Source organism: Aulonocara stuartgranti, assembly GCF_965226115.1.
Source record: "Aulonocara stuartgranti genome assembly, chromosome: 6".
NCBI classification, from domain to species: domain Eukaryota; kingdom Metazoa; phylum Chordata; class Actinopteri; order Cichliformes; family Cichlidae; genus Aulonocara; species Aulonocara stuartgranti.
In genome coordinates this window covers 3,314,729-3,338,202 of record NC_138944.1, presented here as the reverse complement: position 1 = coordinate 3,338,202, position 23,474 = coordinate 3,314,729, and the positions used below count along the sequence as shown (strand labels likewise).

The 23,474-nt window shown below is 42.7% G+C and overlaps 1 protein-coding gene and 1 long non-coding RNA gene across 3 annotated transcripts in view; both read right to left on the bottom strand.

Moving 5' to 3' along the window:
• Nucleotides 1-10,690: 10,690 nt before the first annotated feature.
• LOC309709423 lies at nt 10,691-13,838 on the bottom strand. The gene is made up of 3 exons (XR_014277506.1): nt 13,788-13,838; nt 13,565-13,639; nt 10,691-13,344 (listed from the first exon to the last, which is right to left on the bottom strand). It is a non-coding gene; the product is annotated as an uncharacterized lncRNA (long non-coding RNA).
• A 2,894-nt stretch (nt 13,839-16,732) lies between these two features.
• The window catches only part of LOC309708576 (ras and Rab interactor 2-like), a 38,546-nt gene continuing 31,804 nt past the window's right edge, over nt 16,733-23,474 (bottom strand). The window contains exons 9-13 of one of the 2 annotated variants that reach the window (XM_082536742.1): nt 21,817-21,899; nt 21,494-21,719; nt 20,731-20,862; nt 18,005-18,168; nt 16,733-17,745 (exon numbers count right to left, since the gene is read on the bottom strand). In XM_082536742.1, coding sequence (XP_082392868.1) covers nt 17,419-17,745; nt 18,005-18,168; nt 20,731-20,862; nt 21,494-21,719; nt 21,817-21,899 — 932 coding nt within the window. In that variant the 3' untranslated portion in view covers nt 16,733-17,418. Of the gene's footprint in view, nt 17,746-17,966; nt 18,169-20,730; nt 20,863-21,493; nt 21,720-21,816; nt 21,900-23,474 lie in introns of both variants that reach the window. The other variant, XM_082536743.1, reaches the window with a different exon arrangement.

Below are 23,474 nucleotides of genomic sequence, written 5' to 3'. Positions count from 1 at the left end.
TATTTTGTCATGTGATGTGAGCGCAGGTGCAACCCAACAGGCCCCAAACGTTCCTGGCAGCAAGTAAAAATGAAATATAAAAATATAGTCCAAACAGGTAAGGTGTAATTGTATTATGAGCCATAGTGCTTGGTCTGTTTGTCCTATATAAATCAATTGCAGTTAGAGGCTACATTAATTTCCCCTCTGTAAGCACTTATTGAAATTATCTGAGCACATTACAAGTACATATTTGCTTACTCTGTATGCTCAAATGTGACCCGTTATAGCCAACAGAAAAAAAGCGGAGGCCTGAAAAACAGGTGGGGGTCCTCCACCACCACCACTCACAGAGGCTGAGCAGTTGGCTTCCACATTTGTGATAATGTTGGCAGCATCACATATGATCTTCACAGTGCAGAGAACACAAATTAGCATCCATTACTATAATGAAATAATCTGTTAGTTTGAAATGCTACAGGGAACTATGTACCTGTACATTAATGCTGTGGAAAGACTTCCTGTTCACATAGTCTCCTTCATTTACTGAAGGAGCAATGATTGGAATGTGAGTGCCATCTATACAGCCAATCACGCCTGGGAACCGTGAGAATAAATGTAAAATTTAAGTAGTAGTTCAAGTTAGAGATGGACCGATCCGATATTACGTATCGGTATCGGTCCGATACTGACCTAAATTACTGGATCGGATATCGGAGAAAAATAAAAAATGTAATCCGATCCATTAAATATCACGAAAGCACCTCACAAAACTTGCAACACGCCGTAACTCACCTCAGAACGTTAGCACGTCGGAGCAGTATGGTCACGTGATAGAGCGGCTGTGGCATGCGGGACCTGTCGGTGGTCTGGATAGCATTTGGAGCTTCGCTAGCAACCCGGCATTTCATCTCCGACAAAGTTATCCCCGAGAGAAGTAAAGCAAGTGTGTAAGTCCATCTCTGAATGTTTGTAAAGCATTCCTGCGTTAAGCTTAACCGACTGCCTCTCGCTCTCCGGCTGCTACTTCAATCATGAAACTGCTTAATGATCAGCTGATCGGCTTTTCTGTCGCGAGTCCGTGTCTCTTGTTTGCTTTTGGCCCACTTTGCACCAGAAAGAGGAAACCAGTGGATAAACAACAGCAGCACGTTTAAGCTTGATCAGCTGTTGTTAGAATTTATTTATTATTACTTTCTACACCAGGATCTTTTTCTACGTAGCTGACGGCTGGTAACTGTGCAGGGGCGGATCTAGGAAAGTTTAGCCAGGGGGGCCGATAGGGCATTAACAGGAAAAAGGGGGCACAAAGACATACTTTTCTTTCTTATTCTCATTTAAAATGTCGAGCTTTTAATTATTTAATATTTATCTGAATCTTACACCCAAAGTTTTAATCTGATGTAAAATGTATAGAAGTCCATTATTGTATATAGTAACTGTTAAGTCTAATATACCCTAGTAAGCTATAGTACTTTTTCCTTTGGGAAGGTACCATCTGTGCAGTCTGCAATTTTGTTGAAGAAAGATGTTGAATCTATTTAATATTTCTTGAAAAAGAATTGATTTCTGTGTATTTTTTTTCACACTGCATCAAATTAAGGTTGATTACGTCGATTAAGCATCATGAGGTGGAGCGTGAGGGGTGGGTCCCTATTTTTTATTTATTTATTTTTGTTGTTGCTGGGAGTTGGAACCCTATTAGTTAGGTTGCTTAATATTTATGCTAAGTACTCTTTAAAATACCAGAATAGGGAGGATGGTGTAGGTCTAAGTTTATTAGATTGATCAGTATTGCTGAACTATGAAATATTTTTTTTTTGCATACAGGTATAACAGAATAGCTTTAGTGTAGTTGTTGTTTTAAACTTGAGTATGAACTTATACAAAATGCAGAAAGATATTTTAAAAACAGTTTTGTTGATTAAAAAACACTATATCGGATTCATATCGGTATCGGCAGATATCCAAATTTATGATATCGGTATCGGTATCGGACATAAAAAAGTGGTATCGTGCCATCTCTAGTTCAAGTATCACCACATCATGAATTAAGTTTCGTTCATCCTGATACCTGCAATTTTGTGGCATCCCTCTTTGATGAATCTTGTGGGTCTATGACCGGGGAACACCACAAACGAGTACAGGAGACGTTTCAGTGCAACTGTAACATTCCTGACTGCCCGACAGACTTGGAAACGTGCTCAGCGTCACCAATATTATACAGAAAGCTCCCGTTTGCAAAAAACCGAAGTGCAATACAAATAATATGTACAGAACTGAGAGAATGTCCGCGATGTGTCACATGAGCAATATTAGGCCTGAGGATGTTATTCAAATAACTTATAGATTGTGCTGAAAAACGGTAACGTTCACACAGGAAATCATCAGGAAATGATAAAATGTCCAAACGCGCTCTAATCACTCTCTCCCGGCGGAGAGCTCTGCGGAGAATTTGGGCTTCAACATCTACTGGCTCTTCAAGGAAGGGGCACGCCATGTCTGACACTTCCTACAGTCAGGTTTCCGACAAAGAGGCGGAGAAAGTTAGGGTTAGTTGAAGTAAACCTGCTAGGAGGCAGGTTAGCTTCACGGAGTGTGTTGTCATAGTAACTCGCTCAGAATTAATCTAAACTCGCTTTGTGAAACCGAAAACCCAGAGTTTTCGTTAACTCAGGGTATACTTACTCAGATTTTGCTCTAAACCGGCTTCCTGAAATAGGGCCCTGCTGTCTATCTGTGTCAGATATAAACCAGGTTTAGTTGTAGTTTGTTTTCGTTGTGCTGACTTTTTACAGTCACTGGTACTGCCTAGCTAGCATGACGGAGTTTATATACTGCTGTATTTAGTATTTATTTAGTATTTATTTATTTATTGTCATTGTCAAGAACAATGAAATTGCGTTTGGGGCTTCCATACAACCCAAAAAAAAAGAAGAAAATAATAAATACCCCTTAAAACCCAAGTGTACATATTTAACCCAGTGTGACTCCAATGCAATAAGACAATCCTTAGCAATAATGTTCGTAGAAATGCTGGGCGGGTGCTATGAAGTTACTGATAGTAAATTTTATTTTATGCTTAAGGTTAGTTTCTCAAACTCCTCAAAATCTTAACAAATTGTGCCAATCCTTACATGTTGCACCAGGCTGATCTATCATCAAAAGTGGAGAAGTCTGTGACAGAGGAGACAGAAGAGCAGCAGAGAGAGATGGAGAGATGACTTTATGTCATCCATGAGGGATGCATTTGACCTATGTTTCACATATTATAGCCCAACAAGTTTCTTATAGCAATTTAAATATGAGCAATCACTTTTTGGCACAACACCGGCTATTGCAGTTACAGCTTCTTGCCATTTTTTGTGTTTCTTTTTATCGCTGTGTAACTGAGTTCAATTGAAAGCCTGCATGTGCTAGTACCTCTTGCCACAAGTTCCCAGAATCCTTTGCGGTTTTACCCCTGAATGACGTCACATTTTTGGTGGGCCGGTCTCTAGTCAAAATGCCCGGGCCGATTTTTTGTCCCAGTCCAGCCCTGTCCATCACCTATCCACACACCTGCAGTATATAAACACAGGTTGACTCCTCCTCTCTAGGCCTTCATCTCTCTGGAAGAAAGTAAGGGCTGCGATTTTAGTCACCTTTGTTGGTTCTAGTTCTGGTTTAAACCTTAACACCTGTCCTGACTTACTTACCTCAGCTCAACTGGTTGTGGCAGATGCCCTGTGTCCGCCCCTCCCTCAGTCTGGTTCTGTTGGAGGTTTCCTCCTGTTAAAAGGGAGTTTTTCCTTCCCACTGTTGCCAAAGTACGGAGCAAGGTAATGGAGATTGGGGGAAAACAAGACGTACTTTTTTTTTCAATTTTCTTTCCTCCAATGTCCCTTGTTGGGCTCCCTACCAAAGTGCTTGCTCACAGGGCGTCATCTAATTGTCGGGGCTTTCTCTGTTTTCTTTGTATTATTGTAGGATCTTTACAATATAAAGTGTCTTGGAGCATCTGTTGTTGTGACTTAAGGCTATATAATGAAAACTGAATTCCATCTTCTTTGGGTATAAAAATCGTAGGGGGGAAGGTTTTATTTAGGGATAATCTAAACCAAATTTTGAAGGCTACCTGGAGGCGCCTGTATTGCCCTGTAAGTGCCACAGAGGGGCAGTCTCTGCTGACACAAACATAGAGTTAAGTTGGGATTTCCTGATGTGTGTGTGTGCTCTCTCTGAAAGGTAGGTAGTGCATGAGGCGGGCTTCTTACAGTGTCCTTTAAGAGCAATAAGCATGCTACATACAGGGACTTCATTATATTAATTACAGCCTTGTAAGACTTTGTTTTCTGGTATGGCACAAAACCATACACTTTAATCTTCTGGCCTCAACATAAACCTGACACCTTCACTTGTACCTAAACTGCTTGTTTGGAGTCAGTATTGGTCTAAACACATACCGTCTTTAATCTTTGCTAAATAGCTTTGAACTACACATAGCAGTCAACTCACCTAACCTTTATTTGATCCCTTCTCCTGATCAAATAGACAAAACCCACAATCTGTCTTTGTTTTTTTGTTTTTTTGCCTCACCCTCTAAATCCACCTTTGCTTTCCTATATTTATTGCAAAGGCCACACTTGTGGCTTTGAAGATCTTTAGTTGAACCCATGTTCCAAAGAGACAGGCAGGAGTCACAATGAACCGGGGACAAAGACCGGAGAACAACTCCATTAGCTTGAAGCCTAATGTCTCACTATCAGTTCCAGGAAGCTTTTCACTTTGTTACAGTACATTATGTACCACACTTTGGCATACACTATTGTGAGTACATTAACTTTGTTGTTCAGGCGTGGTTCAAATGGCAAACACAGAGGTCAGAGGGTCAGCGTGGAGCCTGACGCTGCTAACAAAACAACCCAACAGAAAATCGAATGAAAGGAAGATTCATAACAGTCCACTTGAAACAGGCTTGAAAGGTGACAGAATCCTGATATTTTTCCAAATAAAAGAAATACTTTTGAACTCTTTATTTTCTTGCGTCATAACAACTGTAGTGGGGTGGATTTAGAATAGAATAATCCTTTCATTGTCCCACATGGGGAAAGTTGGAAGTTTATTTTTAACTGATGCCATGATGATGCTTAAATTTAGGGGTGTAACCACGCTGACTGTCCCAGCACACAGAGGCATGGCTGAGTGCTGCAAACCTTCACCTTGTTTTTGTTTTAGGAACCTGTTTATTCTATTTTATTTGAGAGTAAACTTGGTGTGGAAGTTAAACTTGGTGCATTACTTGCCGTGCAGTCCTTTGATTGGCTGCTGTGCTGCTGCATAAATTAACAGATTTGGCTGAATTTGCGAATGATGTAGACTCATTCAAAAGGTGGTTGTTTTGCATAAGTTTCACTGTGTGGTCAGAGTCCACCAATGTATCGCTGTGTAGCTGCCCACTTGGAATTACCACTCGTGACGCAGAGAGCTTCGACTGATGCAACTTTATTCTCTCCTCTTTAAACCACCGACAATATGGCACCGTGAAAACTATAAAGATGCACAAACAAATACCATTTGCATGAGTACCCTCAAAAACAAACGCTTTTACTCACTCTGAAGCAACGTGTTTGCGTCGCCTCACCGAGAACAGAACAGGAAGTCTGACACAATAAAAGAGGAAGTGTTAAGGTACTCTTCAAAATAAAAGTGCAAAGTAAAGTGGCTTTGCCGGCATTTACACTCCCACCAAATCCTGATACAATGAACGAACAAATTCACAAAGCAAGTGAGTTGTACAGGATTTCTTATACTAATAGATGGATGACTGAATTGAACTATTAGAGGTATACAGGTAAGTGTACTTTATGCATTGAGGTAGTGTATAAACATAACTATTATTGTCTTAACATATTTTCCATCCATCCATCTTCATCCGCTTATCCGAGGTCGGGTCGCGGGGGTAGCAGCCTAAGCAAAGAGGTCCAGACCTCCCTCTCCCCAGCCACCTCCTCCAGCTTGTCCGGGGGAATACCAAGGCGTTCCCAGGCCAGCCGAGAGATATAATCTCTCCAGCGTGTCCTGGGTCTGCCCCGGGGCCTCCTCCCGGTGGGACATGCCTGGAACACCTCGCCCAGGAGGCGCCCAGGGGGCATCCTTGCCAGATGCCCGAACCACCTCAGCTGGCTCCTTTCGATGTGGAGCAGCAGCTGCTCTACTCTAAGCCCCTCCCGGATGGCCGAACTTCTCACCCTATCTCTAAGGGAGAGGCCAGCCACCCTTCGGAGGAAGCTCATTTCCGCCGCTTGTATCCGCGATCTCGTTCTTTCGGTCACTACCCACAGCTCGTGGCCATAGGTGAGGGTAGGGACGTAGATCGACCGGTAAATTGAGAGCTTCGCTTTTACACTCAGCTCCCTCTTCACCACGACTGACCGGTGCAGTGTCCGCATTACTGCAGCCGCAGCCCCAATCCGTCTGTCGATCTCCAGCTCCCTTCTCCCATCACTCGCGAACAAGACCCCGAGATACTTGAACTCCTCCACTTGGGGCAGGAACTCATCCCCGACCCGGAGTGGGCACTCCACCCTTTTCCGGCTGAGAACCATGGCCTCAGATTTGGAGGTGCTGATCCTCATTCCCGCTGCGTTACACTCGGCTGCGAACCGCTCCAGTGCGAGCTGGAGGCCCTCACCCGATGAAGCCAACATATTAACATATTTTGTTTTATTTAATTCTCAAGGAGTAGTACTAGTTTTTGGATTGGTCTCTCAATAATTGAAGGTTTAGAAGGGGCATCTTGCTTTCTTTGAGGCTTTCTCTCTCCAACTCGCACTTTAACTCGACGGACTAAGCCATCATGGTCTTGAAAGGTCTCCACAACTCGACCTAGTTGCCAATGGTTTCGTGGGAGATTGTCGTCCTTGATAACAACGATATCATTGACTTTGAGGTTACGCCGAGGTAAGTGCCATTTTTGCCTTGTTGATATGTTGAGCAGATACTCCCTTTTCCAGCGGCCCCAGAACTGTTCAATAAGGTATTGGACTCTTCTCCATCTTTTTGTAGCATACAAATCTTCTTTCATGAACACTCCGGGGGGTGGAAGAGCAACCTTTGTTTTCATCGTGATGAGATGATTCGGCGTTAAAGGTTCCAGTGCATGAGGATCGTTGATTCCGTCAACTGATAATGGGCGACTGTTGACAATAGCCATGGCTTCATATAGCAGCGTTCTGAGGGAGGCATCATCAAGCCGACCTGGGCACTGTGCGAAGGTTGCATTCAACACATTCCTAACCGTTCTTATTTGCCTTTCCCAGACACCTCCTGCATGGCTGGCAGAAGGGGCGTTGAAGACAAATTCGCACTGTTTTTCAGATAAGAAGGTCTCCAATTGCTTGGCGTCGCATTGCTTAAGTGCTTCCTTGAATTCGTTCCTAGCACCAACAAAGTTAGAACCTTGGTCACAGTGTAATTGTTGGACAGCTCCTCTAAGACTGATGAAGCATCTCAATGCATTGATGAAAGAGTCTGTTGACAAATCTTCAAGCATCTCAATATGGACAGCTCTTGAATACAGACACGTGAAAATCAGACCATATCTTTTGTGTTCTTTGCGTGCTGTCTTCACAATGAACGGGCCAAAGCAGTCCATGCCGCTAAATGTGAAGGGTGCTGAGGCTTCAAGACGTTCTTTAGGGAGTTCAGCCATTCGCTGGCTCTCTGTAGGTCGTCGAAGTTTCCTGCAAAGCACACAGGTGTGTATCATTTTGGCCACCAGCTTGCTCCCACCAATGACCCAGAATCCATTTGCTCTAAGCTCCATTTGTGTCTGGCTTCGACCTTGATGGCATGTCTTAGCATGGTAGTGGGACACAATGAGCTTGGTTATATGACTGTTGCTTGGTACAATGAGTGGATGCTTCACTTTGTGGCAAAGAGACGACCACTTTAATCTCCCACCAACGCGCAAGAGTCCATCAGACCAGATGGGGTCAAGACTGAAGAGAGAGCTTGAGTTTGGAAGGTCACCTTTGGCTTGAAACGTTTTTATTTCATGAGGGAAGGCGTGCTGCTGTACGATCTTTATCACTGCTTCAGCAGCCTTCTCACGCTCCTCGATCGTCACATGTTCAGTATGCTTTTGTTGAGATCTCAGTCTTTTGATTCTTGCAACCACCTTTATGAGTTTTGTCCAAGATGAAAACTGATTCAGACGATCGAGAATATCATTGAAGGTACTGACGTCAGTTGCGAGCACCTGAATTGTCTTGACTTCGGGATCACCAACAAGTAACTCAGCTGGAGTGCTAGGTGTTAGACGTAACTCACGTTCCCAGAGAAACTTTGGTCCTTGCAGCCAGTTTGTAGAGTGGATGTCTGAAACATGAAGCCCTCTGGATGCATGATCCGCTGGGTTTTCTGAGGTGTCCACATAATACCATTGATTGGGATTGCTGTTGTCTCTAATGAGTTGAACACGGTTTGCGACAAATATGTGGAACCTGCGAGTGTCATTGTTGATGTAACCAAGTACCACTTGGGAATCGGTCCAGAAGAACTCATCATCAATTTTCATGTCAAGCTCAGCCTTTAACAGGACGCTTACTTTTGCAGAAACCACCGCTGCTGCGAGTTCAAGCCTCGGGATACTTGTGACCTTTGAGGGTGCCACCCTTGCCTTTCCCATCACAAGGCTGCAATGAACCTCGTCTTTGTCATTTTTATATCTCAGGTAAGAACATGCACCATATCCTAAGCAGCTGGCGTCCAAAAAATGGTGTAGCTCTACTCTGACAATGTTTTGGAAGTCGTGTGGGTGGTAACATCTTGGAATTGAGACCTCCTTCAACTTGAAAAGACCATTTATCCATTTCTCCCACCGTGGCTTCACATCTTCTGGGAGTGGGTCGTCCCATCCAATGCCTCTGTGACAAAGCTCTTGTAGGATAAGTTTTCCACTTAGGCTGAATGGAGCGATAAATCCAAGTGGATCGTAGAGTGAGGCAATGACGGACAAACAACCACGGCGAGTCGAAGACTGATCTTTCAGGCTGATGTTAAAACTGAAGGTGTCGTCCTCTATCGACCACTGAATGCCAAGAGCGCGTTCTGAAGGGGATGGGTCAAACCCACAAGGTTCAATGGTTGCTGCTCTTTCAGAAGGGTCTAAGTTGGAGAGAGCAGCTTCTTCATTTGAGTTGAATTTGTGAAGGCGCAGGCCTCCTTTTCTGCACAACTCTTGTGACTGAATGATCAGTTCTTTGGCTTCCTCAACTGATGAAACGCTGGCTAATCCATCATCAACGTAGAAATTTTTCTCCACAAAGGCTGATGCTAGAGGATAGTCGGTTTGATGTTGTCGTGCAAGATGCTTTAAACCGAAATTGGCGCATCCTGGAGATGATGCAGCTCCAAACAGATGAACTGCCATTCTGTACTCCTGAGGTTCTTTCTCCAAATCACCTTCTTTCCACCAGAGGAATTTCAGATAGTTTCTGGATTCAGGGGTGACAGCGAATTGATAGAACATTCTTTCAATGTCACAGATTACGGCCACGGCTTCTTTCCGAAATCTGCAAAGCACTCCAACCAGAGGGTTGATAAGATCAGGTCCAGTTAATAGGGTATCATTCAGAGAGACACCATGGGATTTGGCCGAACAATCAAAAACAACTCTTAGTTTGTCCGGCTTCCTGGGGTGATAGATTCCATGATGTGGTAGGTACCACTCGGTCTGCCCCTGAGATGCTGTTGGAGCAGGCTCTGCATCACCCCTGTTGATGGTTTCTTCCATGAATGTTCGGTACTGATCGTAGTATTGTTTGTTGGCCTTTAGTTTTTTCTTGAGACACTGTAGACGTACCGTGGCTAACCTCTTGTTGTTTGGCAGGTTGGGTGGGCTGTTCCCTTTGAAAGGGAGAGGCATTTCGTAATGTCAGTCTTTCCTTTGTGTGATGTGATTACTGAGGAACTGTATGAAATGGACATCTTCTTGGGACACATATTTGTTCTCATAGGTTCTCTCAGCAAAATCTGATTCCAGGGCTTTTAGAACATCTGTCGCTGATGGAACAGGCAACTCTTTTACTGTGAGCCGATGCACAAAGCTTTGGTTTCCTTGTCTGTCTAGGTGGGGGTTTGATGAGCCAATTATACTCCATCCTAGTTCTGACCTTTGTGCGAAGGGTTCATGCTTGTCACCTATGATGACTTCAAGAGGAGCCAGCGCAGATGGACAGTCATATCCAATCAGGAGCCCTACATCACAATCTTGGAGAGGCGGCAACTTTTCTGCCAAGCTTCTGAGATGAGGCCACAGTAATGCTGTTTCCTTTGTTGGGATGTACGACTTGTCCACTGGGATAAAGTCGCGGCTATAAGCCTGTTGTAGTTGGATACAACTCTCAGAGTGGAGTCCTCTAACTTGTAAACCATGAACACTCTTACTCGAGATGACTGTGTCAATAGCCGTCATGGTACTGAGTTTCAGTTTTACTGGTTGGACATCCACATTCAGCTTATCAAGTATGTCCTCCAAGACAAATGTTGAGTCACTTTGTGTGTCTAGCAATGCATAGGTGAGTATTTCTTTCTGTGGTTCTTGTACAGAAGACACAAAGACTGGGACAATACTTGAGGTAGCCGAAACGCGTTGTGTTGATGTATGAGACATGACCTTGTGTGTTTCCTGGTTTACAGGTTCTTCCTTGGGAGCGGAACTATTTGTTACTGCTTCTGCAGGGCTTTGCTTCCTGTTTTCGTGCAGGCAGGTTGGATGACGACGTTCACAAATGTTGCACGTGTGTCGTCTTTTGCAATCTTTGGTGATATGACCTTTTCTTAAACATCCAAAGCAGAGCCGGTTTTCATGGATGAATGCCCTTTTATCTTCAACACTCTTAGCTGTAAAGATGGGACACTTTGAGATTCCATGAGTTTCACTTTTACAAACAGAACAAGGTGATTTTGATTTACTAATGTTTGTGTCTTGTTTCTCCTGAGCGGAACTCTTTGGTTGCATGTTTGTGTTGAAGACTTTGGCTCTCTTTGGGTTTCGATCATCTACAGGTTTGAAATTCATCAACAGTGGAGAAGCTATCGGGTTGCAAGCTATCTGTGCTTCTCTACTCAGGAAGTCTGTGAAGCATGCAAGATTTGGATAGGTGCCAGATTCGTCAAGTTCATCTACAACAATTCGACTCCACTTGCGCACGATCCATTCTGGCAGTTTTTTGAGCAATTTGTGATTTTCTTCACAATCGTTTAGGATAGCTAGTCCTTTGACGTGTGGGATTGCTTCAGAGCATCCTTTGAGGAAGTCGGCAAACTCTCGTAGCGCTAGTGGGTCATTTGCGCTGATTTTCGGCCATCTCATGAGTTTATCACGAAATGCTTTCTGTATAATGAATGGGTTCCCATATCTGTCCTCTAAGACTTTCCATGCTCCCTTGTATGCATTTTCTGAATCTTGGTAAAAGAAACCTTCTACCGCTTTGCGTGCTTCTCCTGCGAGATAATTTTTCAGATAAAACATCTTCTCGCTTGCTGGAAGGGGTTTTCGGTCAATCAGATTAATGAATGACATTTTCCAATCGGTGAACTGCAAAGGGTCCCCACTGAATGTGGCAGGCTCAGGAACTGGCAAGCGATTCATACTTAATGAGCTAGCGATTGCTTGTGCTAAGCTGACAGACTCCTGGGTCGTTGTCATTTCTGGAATTGCTTGGTGGGGTTGGAATGATGCGGCATTTGGATTCAGCTGAGGTTCAATTTGCCTTCTGTAGCAAGCAGAGCTAATTTTACTATCAATTTCCCCGTTGTGGTTCTCAAACCCTTCAAGGCTGTTGTACGCCTTCACGCAAGCTATTGCTATAGCAACTTCTTTGTCTGCTTGTAACTGCTGTAGTTTTGCTCTTTCTTGTTCCAACTGTTGTTGCATTTCCACCTCTTTTAGTTTAATTTCTGACAACATTTTTGCCTCTTTGAGTTTCCATTCACTTTCTAACTTGTGAAGATGTGCTTGTTGTGCTTGAATTTCTTCCATAGCCTTTGATTGCTCCAGCTTGGCAGCAAGCTCTGCTTCTGCATCTACTCTACTGTTGCGGGTACAGGATGAGCCAGAGTGACGGCTCAATTGCTCTGACAACTCTATAGAGCTTGCAGTTTCCGTTATGCTGTCGCCAAAAACAGACCTATATTCGTTCTTGCTTAACACTTCTCTTACTCTTTCTTTCTCAAGATGGTTATTATATTCCTCATGAACAGTCTTTAGACGGTCACTTATGAGGTTACATACCTCCTTTGTTAGCGTAACACAGGCGTCCATTTTGTTGACAATGTCAGGTGTGGTGTTACTGTTACGCAGGATAGGTTCATACTGTGAACTTACAGCGTCGTGCTTTGCTTCAATGTTTTGCTGCAGTTTATTAAGGTCTTCTGCTGAGCAGAGGGATTTTAGTTTTGTTCTAGTTTCCCTTGCTACGAGCTTCCAAGAGTTATAAGTCTTGTTGAATGATTTTTCACGCTTTCTGATATCGTACTTTTGCATCTCTAGGCCTTTCTCTGTTAATTTTCTCTCACGTGAGCTAGATTTGCATGGTGCGTTTATAGGGTTGTCTGTTTCTTCTTCTGATGAGCTGGATTCACATGGTGCGTTTGTGGGGTTGTCTGTTTGCTCTTCCGGTAGTGACATTTTGTTTCTGTAGCTGCCTTAAGTCGATTGTAGCTTTGATTGCCTTACTGCTTGACTATACTTTAAAGCTGTAGTTAATCTTTACCACAGAGTAACGCTGTGTCAAACATTTACTGATTATGGACATTCAAAGGTATGTTTAGTGTAAGACAGCAACAACAAATGTTCATAAATTAGCTAATGAGCTTCACCTTTTAAACCTTTTCATAAACAGACATCCTGTGAATTATTATTCCACAAAAAACACATTTCGCTCACCAAGAAACATTAACCAGATTCAGGGATATTATGTGTTGGCAGTCCATGAATTATTTTGGCCTCGTAACATTATTTAAAGAGTTTCTAGTTATGCATTAAGCTTGTGCATGTGTGTAAGCAGTCCCGTGTTTCTTCTTGGTAGTCAATGTCTCTTTCAGTATCTGGAGTCTTGAGTTTTAGTATGCTGTTCTTTCTAACCTTGCGAGTGCAGTTTGTGGATGCGAGTGGAATCAGCTGGCTGGTAACAGGTTGGTAGCTGGATCTCTGATGAAATGGTGTCAGGATCTCTGCAGGGATGGCAGGTCTCTTGCGGTCAAGGAGTTTTCACTGTAGCTGCCCACTTGGAATTACCACTCGTGACGCAGAGAGCTTCGACTGATGCAACTTTATTCTCTCCTCTTTAAACCACCGACAATATGGCACCGTGAAAACTATAAAGATGCACAAACAAATACCATTAAACATTCAAGTAGAAAGTGCAGAAATGTTCGCATTTTACTATAGAAAATTATTTTGATTAACCCAAATAGTGATATTGACATAAATCAATAGTTTTTAAACTATTTATGTTACAGCATTTAATAAAATGAATTAACAACAACCTTTCTGTGTCTTAAATACATAAACAATCGTTTGCAATCATTAACCAACCTCTTTCTGCTTCCAAGGGTGCTAATCATGCTGAATCAGCTAGCCAACCTCCTCCATGCGCATCTCTTAGCCAGTCTTTCCACACCACAAACAAATGACATGCATACACAATAAAAAACGAATTCAACCACATTGAGTAAACTTTCAAAGTTATAGCATGTGACAGATAAATAAAACACATAGTTTTGCATGAGTACCCTCAAAAACAAACGCTTTTACTCACTCTGAAGCAACGTGTTTGCGTCGCCTCACCGAGAACAGAACAGGAAGTCTGACACAATAAAAGAGGAAGTGTTAAGGTACTCTTCAAAATAAAAGTGCAAAGTAAAGTGGCTTTGCCGGCATTTACACGCTGTATAAGTTGTGTAAAAAAAAAGAAAAAAAATATATATTAGGGGTGCAACGATACTCGTATCGATATTGAACCGTTCGATACAATGCTTTCGGTTCGGTACGCATATGTATCGAACAATACAACATTTGTAATTTATTTTATCAACTTTCCTTCTGACGATGCTGTCTGTGTTGAGCCTAGGCTGCACTGTCGAGCGCAGATCCACTGAGCGCTCAACACAGACAGCATAGTCAGAAGGAAGAGCGCAGGGCAAGCTAGCAAGACAGAAGTTAAGCTCTCCTTGCAACATGGACCTCCCCCACCCTCATTCAGATCTGGCGTTTGGAATTATTTTGGTTTTCATGTGATGTATGACCCTGAAGGTAAGCGAGTCATGGACTAAAGTAAAACAGTATGTTGGATGTGCCATGCAATGCTCAATTACATTGGTGTGAACTAGTGTGTTAGCGCAGTTAGCTCGTTAACGTGTTGGCCGTCTAGCCCCATGCACAGGGCGATCGGCCGTAGCTCGTTAACGGAGATTTGCCGTGTTGTGGCGTTAAGGTCATTTCAACGAGATTAACCTGAAAGCACTAGTGGGAACACAACGAATATGACTGCACATTTACATCATCCTAGTGCAAAGACAAAAACAACAAGCATGCTACTAACTTTAGCCGAGTCATTTAGACAGCTGTTAGCACATGATTCTCCTTATGCTGCTGAGAATATAGCCCAGAAGAAGCGGATAGTATAGCTTTTATTTTGGAAAGAGGCATTTCTCTGTAATAAACTCTCTTTTCCAAAGATGAGTGATTCCTCAATCAGATACAGGGCTCGGAAAATCGCTAGCCTGACATCCTGGGGCTAGCGATTTTTTTCAGATGGGCTACCCTGCGGGCTACCCTGCCCGTCGGGCTATTGTAGGAAGGAAAAATCTATGTCAATGCTTTTGCATTCTTTCGGAAATGTAGCTGGGTAATTATGTCATTGGCATCGGTGACATATGTGACATATTGAAATCGCGTTTGAATTTGCGCTTGTTTTTTTGCTTTCACTTTGCAATCGCGCGAACTGTGTATAGAGAGCGACAGCACTGATTGGTGAGTGATGATAATTTGCGCACCAATTCCTCTGACGTTGTCTTATCAATCGTTAGCTTACTGTAACGTTCACAAGAACCAGACGGTTGGGGTCTCAGTTTGTCCGTTTATTCGGCACATAAGCCAGCGGGTTGTTAACTCAGGGGGAAGCGCTCTCGAACTACACCTCTCTTCAGCCTGGCACCCACACAGAACAACCAGGTCCCCCCACCCCTTCCTGTACACCACCCTCACTACTTCCTGCAGCCCAACCAAACATGAATCTTAAAGGAACAACAACAGTGTGCAGAGAAAACCAACATGTCACTGTCCAGTAACACTTAACCATCGTTACATTACTACGCAAACATGACGAGTGAAATCTCCCGCAGCAAGCTTAAACATGTGAGAGGTTGATCGTGCAGAGAATCGCTGAGCATTATGTGAGTGCGTGTGTAAAAGCAGCAGGATATATATTGTAGCGGGTCAGGGCTGTTCGGGGTTCTGTTTGTACAGTTATGTTTTGTTTATGTTGCCATAGTGACGGGTGACGCCCTCTCGCTGCGACGGTGTGTCCTTCCGGGGTCAGAGGGCGCCCTGTGTGTTGTTGCTGCTGTGCGGTTGCTGCGCTGAGCAGTTAGCTAGCGACAGTGTCCTTCTGCAGATGTCAATAAACGGCTGTGCTCCCTGGCTAGCTCACGGGAAGCAAGACCAAACGATACCTCCGTCTCCTCCTTGTCTGAGCTCGCCACAATATTTTAGTTCTGCTGAGCCAAATAAGACAGGTCAGGGTGAAGAAGTGACAGCCAAAGAAAAACTTACCACAAAACGGAAAAGTTATGACAAATCAGATAAGGCAAAAAGAAAGTGCAGCTTTATGGTTTCATGGACAAAAGAATTTCTGTGGCTGCAATATGACAAGCGAAATAACCAGGGCTGCACATAAGTGGTCCGCAGGTGCGCATTTGCTGTCAAAATAAAAAACGGGCACAAGATAAGAAGTTGCAACGCGTGTTTGCATACATAAGATTTTCAGGAGGAGGACAGACATTTGTTTAGAACTCTTAAAGATGTCGAAGAAGCTCCTTTAAGCAATTACTGTGATGTTCCTCCACCTCCAAAGAAATGTCAGAAGGAGTCCGAACCACAAAAGAAGCACGTATTCTCGGAAAAGTGGTTGCAGGAGGTGAGCTGGCTTCAAACAAATGATGAACGCACAGAGATGTGGTGCAGAATGTGCCGTGAAAATGTAATAAATGACAAATTAAAAAGGCATGAACATTTTTTTTGTATCGAAAAAATATCGAACCGTGACACCAAAGTATTGAACCGAACCGTGAATTTTGTGTGTTGTTGCACCCCTAATATATAAATAAATATATATATATATATATATATACATATACACACACACGTATACACACAGACTCGTGTTTTCTGAGTTTGAGAAATTTACCAAATTAATGGTTTTTGAAATGGTTTGGCATAATGCACCATGTTTTACTTCAGCTGTCCAATATGTGAGGCTTTGTGTAACTCATCTCAGACACGTTGAGTGTAGAAAATAAAGCTGCTCACCGCTGCAGGCTGATACTCATGTTTAAACCCTCAGGAGGTGACTAATGGTGCATTTTGCAGGTGTGTGATTTTGTCTCATAAATGCAGCAAAATCATCCATTGTTCTCTTCCTGTTGCCGTGCTACTGAATTGTGACTTTTCAGAAAAACATACATAAATACAGGAGTCATCAAGTGGCCTCGTTTAAAGTGTATTTTATAAATTTACATATTCAGCTTTTTTTTTTTTAATAACATACAATAGAAACAGTGCTGATTTAAGTCGACTTTGGAGAAATATCTGGCATAAATAAAGTCCAGTATTGAGTCCAGTACAGAAACAGTAATTCAGAATACAAATCTTTGTCACTTAAGGGATAAAAAATATTTGGATATAAAAATATTTCTACACACAAATACCAACTGCAGTTGTCCAGCAACTGCAGAACAATAAAAACAGAACAATCATACACTTTACAAAAGCTCATTTCTCTTTTTAAATTAATGTTTAGAGTGGAGTTTTAATCTGGGTTGAATGCTGTCAGTGGCAAACAGTATAATCAATTCCTTTTAAAGGCACCGAGGGAGCAGTAGTTAAGGCAAAAGTTAGTCATTTATTTGAGGATGGTATACGTGTCCATCATGGCCAAACATTTCATTTCCACCCACGTAACACATGCTAAACTCCTTTATAACCAAAGCAGATACAGGCTGCTGAATTTCCCCTTCTTTGTCTTTTTCCAGAGTTCAACCTAATTAAAAAAAATCATTTGCTAATCAAAGACACCCTTATTTCATATCTGCATCAACTTGCCAACGTGCAACTTCAACCCTCTCCACAAAACATCAACAAGCACCAGAGGCGGAGCTTGTCTCCCTCTGCTATTCAACCTGAGGACAGTTTCCATTTTGCACGACGCTGGGGACGCAGAGGTTCAGGTTGTGCACCCTCCTGTAGACGAAGTGGAAGACCTGAGCGCGCGGCCGGCTGTGGAGCTCGGCTTTGATTCGCTGAGGGTGAGTGTCTGGGGTGAGCTGCTGGCTGGTTTCCTCGTTGACCAGAAACAGAGCGTAGTTCTCAGGGTCGGAGAGCCTGAACTTCTGGGCGCACAGCGAGCAGACCTCTTCTGTGGTGGTGTACGGGTGGACGACCAGCGTTTTGGCCGTGCAGCCCACCCCCGGCTCTTGCAGCGCGACTCGGAGATAGTTCTAGAGAGAAAAGAGTTCAATTTTAGAAAACTGTAAAATGAACGAAAGGGGCATTTCTGAGGAGGTGAGCAGGCAGGAAACCCACATGCAGTGGCAAAGATTTTACATGCAGTAATGTTATCAGGAGCAACATGCTGTGATGTTAGTACAGTTGAGACACAGCACCTTCCATGCCTCTGTCCAAAGCTGGATTTACTCTTACTGGTACAAGTTTGACTCACTGCCTGGATGGTCAAGGTCGGCTCAGGTCAGGTGATACCTGAAAGTCGTCCACACACGGTACTGAACGCTGGGCGGTCCGCCGGCGGTGCCACTGTTGCAGCGTGTTCCTGGCCTCGGAGCTCAGCACTCGGGCCGCCTGCTCCTCCTGGAAGTTTTTGATGAGGGACATGGCTCCGTAGGCGCTGGTCAGGTAGTAACCGCCTGGGGTAAAAATTAAATACAAAAAGAAATGAAACCAACCGAAGTTAAAAAATAATTAAGAAAAATGAAGACAGTTGCGCCTTTCTGGCAGAAATGAATCAGATTTGGTGCTTAAGGGTCAAAGATATTTACCTACACAGCCGATTATTAAACATTTTCAGTTTACGTGCCAGACAGCTTGGCGCTGATGGGAAAATATTTCACTCTTGGTACATTAAACCTTCTTATTTTTTCCTTTTGAAGTGGTTCCAGCCCATTAAAAATCAAAACACTGACTGGAATTTCCTTGCTGTGAGGACTTTTCCTTCCTATGCAAGCATTTATCAAGTTTTCGCAAAGAACCTTCAATAAAAACTGGAGCTGAGAATCACTGTAAAAGACCTCAGTGATACCGTACACCTTCTACTGAAGGCAAGACAAAGCTTTCAAAAGAAGAAACAAATATGTTAAATGACTTTAGACAGAAACTGTTGGGACACTTTGCAGTTCAGTCTTTATTTATTTTACTATTTATCATCATCCTGCGAGTGAACTTTGTGTCTTTAGTTTCCACTAAATACCAAGCTTCATAATAAAGACATTAATGCTAAAATAAGGAAAACCTCACATTTGTTTTTTTTAAAATCAAACTTTAAAAGGAACTACTTCTGTAGATTTCTGGCCACTAGGGGGCAGCACAGCAGGCCAAGTCAATTTCTCCATAAGCGCATTTTAAAGACAACAGGTGAGCAGAGTGCTGTACAGCTAAAAGAACCAATTAAAATAAATTAAAGTCATTAAAAACAAAACATCTGTAACTAACTCATCAAGTAGTGATGATTTTGGTGATGATTAAACCTCTGCCCACGTGTCCCACATCATTTCCAACCAGCAGCAACATGTAGATATTCACGACTCTTTCACTCCCGCGAACAGTAACTAACACTAGTGTTACACAACACACTGTGACATGGTTTTAGTTATAAAACATAACTCATTTGTTTCTCTTTCAGCCAGTCACGGGTCCGAAGGGTTAATGACTCATTGTTAGCAGAAGGTGTATTGCTCTATAATTTACCAGCTTTTAAAACATCGCTCCGGGCCAGTGATGGAGAGGAAAATATTTCAGTGAATCTTTAAATTCTTTAGTTTCTCAGCTTAGCGTCATGGTTGTACAGTTCAGCTGTTACCAGCTGAATGTGGGAGTGTTTTTATGTTTATTCTACCAGACGCACTGCAGCATCTTTCAGAAGCCTCCTAAACATTCATCAAGAAAGCGTCACTAAAAGTGCCACCAGGCGGATTTTTGTTTAAATTAAACAGGCGACCCGGCAAAGGCTTGGAGACCCTGAGCAGACTGAACTCCACTCCTGAACGCTCCCGGCGTGAATGACAGACATGTGATGGTGTAGTGATACACGCCTGGTTTATTCTCTGTGGTTTCGTTTACTCTGACATGACATAGATGTCACCAAGCTAAAAGTACACATGGCCCCGACAGCCACACACTCACATATACAGGCAATTATTCATTATTTAGACAAACAATGAGTAACATCTTACAGCTGAGAGCTCGTCATCTACTGTCATTAACATTGCTCATAAAACGTTTCACCCACCACAAAAAACCTGAGTGATCTGACAGCTAATATGGAGTCTGACCCTTCCTCGTTGCCGTTTCTCTGACTTATTACCTACTAAATTATTCATGAGCAGTATTTCTGTAGGATGTTTTTTCAAAAGAAAACAGCTCCAAGTTTGTTGCTGCTGGTAATAAAACTGATAAGAGCAGCGATACTGAATCAAAACATCAAAGCTGTAAAACCATAACAATGAGTAATAAGATGCTGTAAAAGCTGCACAGTTATTAAAGGAAAGAGTTTGGAGATAAAACTCGGCAGGTTCATCGCTACATGCAGCAGCGGCAGATTATGCAAAATATTCCTTTCCACAATCAGTCCTGATACAACATCCTAATACTGTCAACCGGACTGTGGCAGGAAACCACTCCTCTCACAGTCTGAACTTCCACTACGTGACTTCCACCTATAATCTTGGGTATGTACATCCATTAAACTGGAAGCTTCCTGTTCTCACACAGTCAAAATGGCAAGACCTTCCTCTGACCAGGTTACAAAACAGGGTGGACCTCTTTAGCCTCACAGCACACTGGTGCGCCCAACCTGGAGAATGAAGCATCTAAACTTTAAGACGAGGTGATGTTTTCAGTGAGCAGACCTCAGAGTCTCTCTCTGCTTTATTTAAAGTCCTGCTTTAACAATGTTACACGTCAGTAGGAAAGGCTCTGTTTGATCTTTTCAATGATCTTTTCCTAGCAAACTAGTTTGGTACCTAAATGTATTGTAGACATTGATCTTTTAAAGTATAAGGCATACTGTTGTTCTAACTATTTTCACATGCAGCTAAACTGAATCATGATTAGATATCGTGAAGTTATTTTTCTAAACCATGAAAAGAATTCTGCGAATATTGAGCGAACATTTCTCAGATGGTAACTGTGTCTGTAACCGATGCACAAGTGCTGCTGTAATGTGTATGTCCTGTGTAACCGACAGGACCTACCCTCTCCTTGAAGCAGGGATGGATCCAGCAGCTCCATCATGTACTGGATCTCCGTGTCCAGCTGTGGCATGTTGCACTGAGCCACCACATAAGTGAGCATGGGCAGGAAGTCATCGGCACCGTACATCCTCCCTGGAAGGAAACAGATGGAGAGCAGAGGGGGATGTAGGTGTGGCAGGTTTGTATTTTCAAATTATTTTTCACTTTTATATCGTTTTCAGTTCGTTTCCGGAGTTCGTTAGATCGTTCTCAGTTCTGCTTTCATTTGAAAATGTTAAAATGTTTCATTTTAGTTTCGTTTTTATTAATTTTGACGTTAGGTTTAGTCATTCTTAATTGGAATTGTATGGAGGGCGTATGTCAAGAGGTGTGATTTAGGAAAATCAGAACAGGTGTTACTTTTTGAAAACTCCTTTTGGAAGCAGTTGACTCACAGTCTAGACATCCAGACTCTCAACAAACACGCCCATCAAAGCCTCATCAGCCAAGTTGTGATAACTACTATCACAAATGAATAAATTCTAAAACTACAAAATCATTTCTGTTAGTTTGAATTTTTTCCAAGAGTCTGGTTTTTCATTTTTATTTTAGAATAAAACAATGTTTTTTATATCTAATTTTAGTTTTTGGTTTCATTTCAGTTAACTACAATAACCTTGATGGTAGTCGCACAGGTCAGGCAGAGGAAGGAAAAGGAAAAAAATCACAGCTGTAAACAATCAGAGGAAACTGACAAACTGGGAACAAACGGACTTTTCCATACCTGAGTTATCCTGCATGATGGTGTAAATGAGCTTACACACTCGCAGCAGCAGTGACACCTTCTTCTCAGGGGAATACATCTTCCTCATGTTCAGGAACTTCTGCCGGATTTTCTCAATAGCCACGGCGTCAGGGGGCACGGCACCATCCACCCCGAGCTCCTGGGGCTTTTTGGTCTTAGCCAGCGCCAAGTTCTCCCTCAGCTGCTGCAAAGCTCCACTGCTCACCTGCAGCGAACAGAGACAATGCATCACTGATATCAGGGCTTCATCTTTAGCATTGCTTATCTCCTCATTTATCAAGACACTTTTCTAAGATCTTCACCTGGAAGTCATGCAAAGCCGTCTCGATGACGCTGTTCAGAGGTTTTAAGACACATTTGTGCATGGCCTTCTCCAGCACCTGGTCTGTGGAAGAGGACACACCCACACACAGACAACCGGTTAAGCACCAGACGTAATGTAACGATCATTTCTTTGAGTAATCAAATAATAAAGTGTGTCACTGTGTGTTGTGCAATGACAAGTTAAATAAAACTGAAACTGTACATTTGCTGTAACTCTTATGTACACTGCAGTTCCTGGGAACGAATGAGGTGATTTACTGGTTAACCCGAAACCATCGTCACATGCTTATGGCAGTCAGCACGCTGAAGTCATGTTCATCAACCCTGAAACTTGCACAGACTTTTCTCACATTTAACGCTGCACAGTCCTGGACTCCGTCCTCACATATGGCTTAAAGTCAGGCTAAGATTAAGTTATCAGGCTTAAATTATCCACCCTAATATCAGAGTGCGTCATCTTTAAAGACTTAATGCTTTTAATCAGTAATTAAACCCAGATGACATGTGAGAGATCACTGACAATAAGCTCAACATGAGCATTCAGTCGGCAAACCGACTTTTTGTTTTCTTTATTTGCCAAAATTGATTGTACCTGAATGTATTTCTTTCTTTTTCTTTTTATTATTTCTTTTTTAATGTATTTTTTGGAAATATGGCAATTTGACCCAGTGCACTATAAATGCATTTCAAGAAATCACATGGAAAATAAAATATCTGCATTTTTAAAATCATTTCTACTACATGTTATTTGCATGTCAAAACGGAGACCATACCAAGAAATTCACCTCAGTCAGCTCAACGCTTCAGATGTTTCTAGTCTTCAGTTGTTTTCTTTATTAGAAAATAACAACAACACCCTCCTACTTCACCAAAAGTTGATTCTGTTCATCTGGACGTAGCAGTTTGTGGGAGAAACGTTTCGTCACTCATCCAACTGACTTCTTCAGTCTCAGCTGACTGCAGGTTTCCCCAGTCTTATAAACAGTACATACTCCTACCTCAGATATTACCAGCTGCATCTCTGTGGGGCTCACATAACCACTTTATGGTTAGGAGACACTTTTGAATTCCAGTCTGTTTGCTCTCATCAGCAAAACAAATCGAAATCAGAGACCAAGTAGACTGACCTCCCCCCACTTCATGCATGTCTTTGGGACTGTGAGAGGAGAAGCCACGGAGACACGGGGAAAACACAGGGATGGTTTGGCAACAGCGCAAACCACCGCGCCATCATGCTGCCAGAAGGCCGTTTAAGACAATGAACAGGAAGTAATTTGAGTATAAGGATGCACAATGTCTGGCAGCACAGAAGGCCCTCAGGCACATGATGCCCTTTACCATCCATCCTGTGATGAAATCATTTACGAGGACGTCAAGCTATCGCCGATATGTCTCCCTAATGCCAAGGCTCCTCTCACAAAGTTGCCTCCTAAACGGCAGCAGGAGAACAAATCAGATTTAAGCGTGATTATCTCCACTAATCACAGCAGCATGATTTACTTTGATTAGTGGACATAACAAAAAAGCTCAAGCTGGTTGAATAATCTCTTTATTTGCTACAGTATAGTGTTTTTTGGCTCTTTTTATGTGTAAGAACAGATTATATGAACATGTGGGCTAATGGGAAACATTTGCT